Below are 7,846 nucleotides of genomic sequence, written 5' to 3' on the forward strand. Positions count from 1 at the left end.
TATTTTAGCACTTTATCATGTTGAAACATCTCAAAGTACTTCACAAATTACCACCAAGACTCATGATTGTTAATAAGGCAACCATTTGTGCCTACAAGATCCCACAAAGAGCCATGAAGTGAATGACTGAGTGTCCTTCCTTCACCACTCCTGTGTATATATTGGGCTTATTTTGGAAGCAAAGCTTAGTTCTTTTCTTCTGTTATTGTCAGCTGTTTTCAATACCCCAAGCGATGTTTACAATCTTAATTTCTGCTCTGGTGTTTAATTCATATTTTATTTGGATTCTTGTTTTTCCTGAAGCCCAAGTTTTACATTTTTAATTGGGTTATGAGTTTTTCAAGTTTGCAAAGTCATGAGCATCAATTTTTGGTCCCTTAATGCATTTTCTGTTTTTTTAATTTGAAATTGATTGATCGAGGCCTTTGGTTAGATTGTTATCACAGTTCATTTACCCTCGTCTTTGACCATTGCTGCCACCAGGTCTGTATGTGACCACCTTGTCATGCAGGCTTCTCAGTATCTAATTTACAGGCATGAGACATGCTTATAGTATCTGCTGTCCGCATACTAATTTCAGAAATGTACTTCCAGGGTCAATTCCAGCTCTCGTGTGTGTCAAAATTGCGGGAAGGAAATCCTCTAGATTTGTATGATGCTCATTGATACTCAATGCAAAGAGATTTGTTTGAACTCATGAGAAATTATAGCTCCGGGTCAGATGGAGAACTGAGCTCTAGCTGTTGTAAGGATTGGTCCAGAGTGAGTTATTAGTTAAGACAGATTCTGCATTGATTCTTTTAGCTGAGAATTATTGGGGTCCTCTGGGCTTACAGCCTTAGTGGACTAGTACACTGTAAAATCTAATAAATTTCCACCATTTTGACTTAAAACGCCTTAGTTATTCTATATCACTACCATTTTGCATTTTATCATTTATTTCTGTTTTTATTTAACTCCCCCTGGTCTCTTCTCTTCTTGTTTCTTTCAATTTTCTTTTCCTCACATATGTCTTGTTTTTATTCTTCTCCCCTCTTCGTTCAATGGTTGCTCTTCTGCATTGATTGAGAGCTTTTAAAATTGCTGGGGAAAAGAAGTAAAGTGCTGTAGTGGAATAAAAGCATAGACCACACAAATAATGAACAGTAATCAGTACAGGCTTTATTACGAGCTGTATTACAAGCGTTATTGCAAGCTTACCTTCCACAGTGCTAGCAAATAGAGTATTAGCAATCAGGTAAGGGTTAGCAGGAAATTTAAGAGGTGCAGTGAAAGCAAACAGACTGTCTTTCCAATCTCAAATAATTTATTTTACACTTATGAGGATGCACTCTATTGAACTCTGAAGAACTGACCCAATTTAAGTGCATTTTATAATGTCTTGAAATCCAAGGTCATACCAAGTACACATATATAGGACATAGCCTATGGCTGTGAGCATCTGTAAGGGATATTGACTTCTCCATGTCTAAAATCTTGTTGAAATCTGGAAATTCTACACTGAGATTTAACAGATTTATTTTTCTGTGTGCACCCTTAAGATGTGAAGGTCATAGGTAGAGAACGGAAAATAAGAAGGAATCACATCACACTCAACAAAACAATCATTACACAATTAAACAAATTATATCTCTGTCTACATCTTGGGTGGATATATTAGAAAATATTATTAAATTACAATTATTATTATAAATGACAATAGATAGGTTGTCAGCAAAGTTACAGGGTTATTACGAGAAATTCTCGCCTCCTGATTTTAGTTGCTAATGGTTGCAAAATAAGAGGATGCTCCTGTTCTGAGAATGTGGAAGCCTCTACATCCACAGACGTACAGATGTGCTCACAGGCTAGGCACAGCGCCTTGCCAGTTAGTTCTATTCAGTTTGTTTTGTCTTATGACCATGTGCTCCTGTTCACGTGGTGCAATTTTAGAGTGGAGTCACTTAGACCTCGCTCTCTAGAACTCTGTTATAAAATGCCCCCACCTATTCCCCTCCCTATCTCAAAATCCATTTGAAAACCTATTTCTTTGACCGCACCTTCATCACCACACCCCCCCACCGCCACCACCACCACTTCTGGCTCCCACTTTATCTCTGGAAAGCAGCCCGATTTTCAACCCATATCCTCTGCACTTCTGATTGTGTTTTATTACCCACTTCCGACTTCTCCACCATTTATGGCTATGCTTTCAGCGACCAAACCCTGCCCTCTGGCACTCACTGCTAAAAATCGTTTGTGTTGCTATGCGTCTGTCTTCAAAACCTGCTAAAGCCTATCTTTTTGATTGTGTCTTTGGTTAGGGCGAAACCTTAGGCAAGTTTCCTTACTCCACACGCCTAATAATAATCCCTCCAAAACAAAACAATAATAAATTGGTCATTTCAATCTACGACTGTTTGTGGGACACTGCTGTGCGCAATTGGCTGCCGCATTCGCCCACAAATATACAGTCAATTCACTTTACAGTGTGTTCTGTGAAGCGCTTTGGGACGTCCTCCTGACGTGAAAAGCGCTATATCAAATACAAGGATTATTATTTTATTATTATAAAGAGCTTGTGTAGAAACATGCTGATACAGGATTCCTTTAATACAGGCAGCTTACATCTCCATAGCCCACGACTGTTTTGTGAATGTTATTTAGAGTTCAATGTCAAAATCACAGTTTAATATAAATACGTAAAGAAAAGCTTAATTGAAGAGTTAAATTTCAGCTTGGTTTAACATTCAAATGACAAATTAATTTTAGAAAAATCGGGGATGCAGAAAGGTCATTTGTCTCACCTAACTTCTAGGACTTTAATGCGATCCAAAACAAAAAAAATAAATAAATTGGTCACTTCAATCCACTACTGTTTGTGGGACACTGCTGTGCGCAATTGGCTGCCGCGTTTTGCCCACAAATATACAGTCAATTCACTTTACAGTCTATTCTGTGAAGCGCTTTGAGACATTGAGAAGACGTGAAAAGCGCTATATCAAATACAAGGATTATTATTATTATTTATTCTTACATTTTTTACTTTGCTGTCCAACACTCCATTTATTTTGTGACATTCTTCTATCTGACAGGAACTAAATATATGTAAGTCACTGTTGTCCTGAGGTTGCATTGGGATCAAGGGTTCATATCTCAGGTTGGGTATTAAAGCAAGACAAGAACCCTCAATCACCAATGTTTTAACGAGAATGTTTGACGGTGACACTGAATGCCAAAAGTAGAATTGTGTTCCATTCTCTAACACCCACATTCCCTCCCCACGTCAATAAGCGCCAACAACAATATGTGCACTGTGAGTTGTGTGATAATACAAAATATCAAAACAGATAGGCCTGCACCACTTTGTACACATTAATTGATCTAGATTTTGTCCTAATATAGTTTACCACGATATAACATCAACGTTCAAACGGACAACAATCAAAATGAAGAAAGAAAACTACGGTAAGATCAATTCATTTGATGTGTGTAAATGGGAGCAAAACCCTAATTAATTTAAGTGTCTGGATCAGATTGGAAAGGGTGGAAATCCAATTACACCACTTAAGTAGAGAGGCTCTCCTTAGATTTTTCAATTAATTTGAAAGTACCAAAGAATACAATATTGTGCAAAAGTAGATTTTTGTAGATGTTCAATTTATACATGGATGTTTTATTGCTTCAGATATTAAAGAGGAAGGTATTTTATCAAGCTGTCACATAAATCATATAAAGGGAAAAGCCAAAGCTTAGCGCTGTGTCTTAGCCCTCCATTGGTTCTGTGTTCTTTGCATTCAAATTGCTGTTTAGAGTCCGCCTGACAGTAAACGTTGCATATGGTGAGTGTTGCCCACACATTTCTGTTTCACTTCATGATACTACTGTAGAGGAGCTTTCAGGTACAAGTGTCTGCTCCCACGCTGTCTCTAACTACCAGTCTGATGGCATGAAACCACTGGAACAGGAACCACAATGGCTTGGGGTCATGAAGAGTCATCCAGAAATTGTGGGGATCTGTCTTTAAATTAATATTGGCAGGTTGAGAGAATGCATTACCCTTTTAAGTAATTTATTTTTCATGTTAGATATACATTCTGCCTTGCTCCTCTCTATCCCCCTCTCACAACAAATACACTCTTGCACCATTGAAGTGCGCTTTAGTTATTAAGAAGACCCATACTAAGGATTTTGCCCATTTTTGGTTCATGATTTCTGCATTGTAAATGAATTGTGCACATTCTCCATGGGAATGTTTACGAAATGTTACAATGCAACCTGGGTGCTCTCGCTTGCGAGCCAAGGGCGCTAACTACTACGCTGCAGTACTCCACAATCAGAACTACATAAACAGATTTTCCGAACAGTTTAGGGTTAATCCTGGCTTACAGTTTTTTTTAAAAAATTCAACAATTTATTTTGCCCTGCTATCAAAACAAAACCTGGAGATACCCAGCACTGGTTATGGTGTTTTATTATGTGAATAATCTAGCATCTGCAGAATTCTAATTAAATGGAATGGAGATGGGCAGATGTTCTTGTCATTCTTTTTAAAACAAGCAGGTAAGTCTTATATCATTAACTGCAGAGAGGACAAGTGAGGTTAAAGAAGGCAGCAACTAACTGGGCAGTGGTAGCCATGTGTTTAGATTATCTACTGCCCTGCAGTGAAGGCTCCATCTGTTTGTTCTGCATCAGGATCGAAAGCAAGTGGAAATGCTCTTCCTTAGTATTGACACACCTCACGCACACAAACATAAACCTTTGGCAAATAAAAGAAATACAGTCTCCAAGGCATGCATCTGAATGGCTTGGTTTTGTTTGATTATAGGTTTGTTGGCCTAATATTACATGGTAAATTATAGAATCATCAAAATTTGAAATGCAGGCGGCAGCCATTCGGCCCATCAACAACAACTTGCATTTATATAGCACCCCTCACGCAGGGCAGAGTCCCAGAGCTTTCAATCCCAAAATTGAGTATGAGCAATGTACATCAATGTCCCAATGAATTACATAGTTTGTCAGTTCTTTGACATGACAAAATGAATGGCCAGAACAATTAAATCACCTTTTCCTCAAGGTTTACACACCGTTTTAAGACATTTTTAAAGTCTTTGTAGACGCAATATGTCAACTAATCTTCTCAAAAGTTACTTTACACCTGTTTGTATCCCGGTACTTTCAGGTATATGTATAGATTCTGGTGTGAATATTCTTTGACCTGTTTTGTGTATGTTTTTAGGGTATGGATTACGCTGCCACCGAGCTATTACTACAATAAGCAAGTTGATTGGCATTGAAGACATGTACGCAAAGGTTCAAGGTTCAACAAATCTATTGAATTTAACAAGAGCACTTTTTCAAGGATTATCAAAGCAGGTAAACTTACACCTAAAAGACTGTGGTCACTCAATCCATGGCGGTTTCTGGGAAACAGCTGTGCGCAATTGGCTGCCATGTTTCACCCACAAAATATACAGTCAATACAATATATTCTGTGAAGCACTTTGAGACATCTCGAAGATGTGATAAGGTGCTGTATCAAATGCAAGGAGTATTGCTGTTATTCCATACAATTAATCTGCTTAATTTTATTTTAAAATGATTATGTTTGGGAGATTCTAGAATTATTTAACACATTTAAATAACGTGTTAAATATTAAGGGCCTTGTATTATTCATCAATTATTTATTTTACTTTCCGAACTCCTCATTTATGCCCCTTTATACCACTTTTACATAAATATGTTTGATTGTAGAGACCTCTGCAGGCAACCTGTAATGTAAAGTGCCTGAATTTCTCACTGTTTTGTTACCTTGGACTTTCTTGAAGTTGCATCTTCAGCTGCGTCTATACTGCGCTGCTCCATATCCATAATAACAGGGGCAGTGCCAGGGTGAGAGGACATGGTGCTGATCTGCACAGGAATGTATGAGTTCCATCAGATAAGTGGCACAAAGGTAAAATCCATCATGCACACCCAAAACTGTCTGAAACTTATTTTCCCGATCTGTACTACCAAAATTATGGCAGCAGGACTAGGAACAAAGTCTGAGAGAAAAATTATTATTACATTATTCAGAAGCATCCCCTGAATTTCATCTGAAAGTGATCTAACTCCTGACTTCTGCTATTATTATTTAGACAGAGGTCAAAAAAAACTAAGATCTCCTAAGGTACAGCATATATACAAATTCATGACACAACACAATGCATTTATTTACATTATTTACACATCTCAAGCTACTGCAATGTTATTGCATTACTTGCATTGTGCACAATAATTTAATGCATGCGTAAATGTCAGAGGGTGCAGAAGAGATTTACTGGAATGACACCAGGAATGAAAGGTTTTATTTATGAGGAAAGATTGGAAAACTGAGGCTGTTTTCCCTGGAACAGAGAAGGTTGAGAGGAGACCTGATAGTGGTTTTTAAAATTATGATGGGGTTGATAAAGTAAACCGGAGAAATTATTTCACTAAATTTATTTACTCAGTTTATACATATATTCCGAGAATATATGCAGATTAGCATCAGGTCCTCTCACTCTGCCGCCCTTTATCATTATGGAGAAGGGACAGCTCAGTGTAGCTGCAGCTGTAAACACTTAAATCACAGAGTAACATTTAATCTTTGAACAAGGTGATGTGTACCTTGCCCGTGTCTGGCAGTCTCATCCTTTAATGATACAAGGACCAGTACGCACAAGGAAAGGGTAGAGTTCATTCACTATGATCTTTCGGCTTGTAAATTGTGAGATGATATCATTTATTGTCAATGTGCCTCTTAATATTACCACTTGTAATTGCATTCTCAGATGGTGGGGTCTGCGTTTTGTGACCAAAAGGTTTTGCCATTGGGGACATTAAAATGTTTGCATTCTTTACATTAATTAAATGGGTAACCCCTCCCGCCCCCTCTCCTCTATTGCTAAGAATAGTTCTTGTGAGCCTCAAGCTGTTCCTGTAACTGAGGTAAAGAAATTCCATAAGAGTTCCATATTGTAGAAATATTGTAAGACCTTCATATTAAGTGACTTAGGTGACTATAGGATTAAGGTTTAATTTTCTTCTCTCGTTCTCCCCTTTCAGGAGACTCACGGAGATCTAGCTGACAAGAAGGGACTCCATGTAGTTGAGTTTCGAAGGGAGTGTGGACCTTTACCTCTGGTTGTTGCCTCCCCTCATGGAGTGGTCAGGAAAGAGCCAGAGCCTGAAACCGAAGTACCAGATACCAAGTTGGATTGGAGTGAAGTCAAGGCAGCTCAGGGCATGAGGCGGTCCCCCTGGGCCACTGTAAAGCGTGCGGTTTGGTGAGAACTTCAAATTGAAGAGCAGGTACTGGGGAGGCAGTTCACTTACTGAAATTGCAACTAAAAGGCAGATATCCCAGTTGGTAGCGCGCAAGATTTCTGCAGAGCTCGGCGAAACACACAATTCTAATGTATGTTTAATATCTTTCCTGAATACAAGTAAATAAATGTAAGAATAAAATAGTTTTCATTTGTATTGTGGATCCTTTATTTGCTTGAATGAGGTGTTGTGAATACAACAACAACAACAAAATTACATTTATAGAGCGCCTTTCATGTCAGGAGGACGTCCCAAAGTGCTGAACAGTCAGATGTCGGGGCCCAAGCATGGGAGAGGGGTGGGGTATCGGTGAGGGAAGGCAGAGAGGTGGGAGGGAGACTGAAGGCATGATCGAAGAGGAGGGTCTTGAGACCGGCCTTGAAGGAGGCAAGGGAGGAAGCGAGGCGAAGGGACCATGGGATGGAGTTCCAGAGTGTGGGGGCAGAGAGGCTGAAAGCCCGGCCACCGATGGTAGGGCGGGTCAGGTGGGAGACATGAAGCAGGCCGGAG

General features: G+C 39.0%; 1 protein-coding gene across 2 annotated transcripts in view; it reads left to right on the plus strand.

Moving 5' to 3' along the window:
• The window catches only part of mrps5 (mitochondrial ribosomal protein S5), a 62,559-nt gene extending 55,077 nt beyond the window's left edge, over positions 1 to 7,482 (plus strand). For both annotated transcript variants that reach the window (XM_042333458.1, XM_042333459.1), the window contains 3 exons: positions 3,385 to 3,447; positions 5,225 to 5,361; positions 7,076 to 7,482. In XM_042333458.1, the coding sequence (XP_042189392.1) occupies positions 3,385 to 3,447; positions 5,225 to 5,361; positions 7,076 to 7,300 (425 nt within the window). In that variant the 3' untranslated portion in view covers positions 7,301 to 7,482. The remainder of the gene's footprint in view (positions 1 to 3,384; positions 3,448 to 5,224; positions 5,362 to 7,075) is intronic.
• Positions 7,483 to 7,846: the final 364 nt, after the last annotated feature.

Source organism: Callorhinchus milii, unplaced genomic scaffold, assembly GCF_018977255.1.
Source record: "Callorhinchus milii isolate IMCB2004 unplaced genomic scaffold, IMCB_Cmil_1.0 Scaffold3, whole genome shotgun sequence".
Lineage (NCBI taxonomy): Eukaryota > Metazoa > Chordata > Chondrichthyes > Chimaeriformes > Callorhinchidae > Callorhinchus > Callorhinchus milii.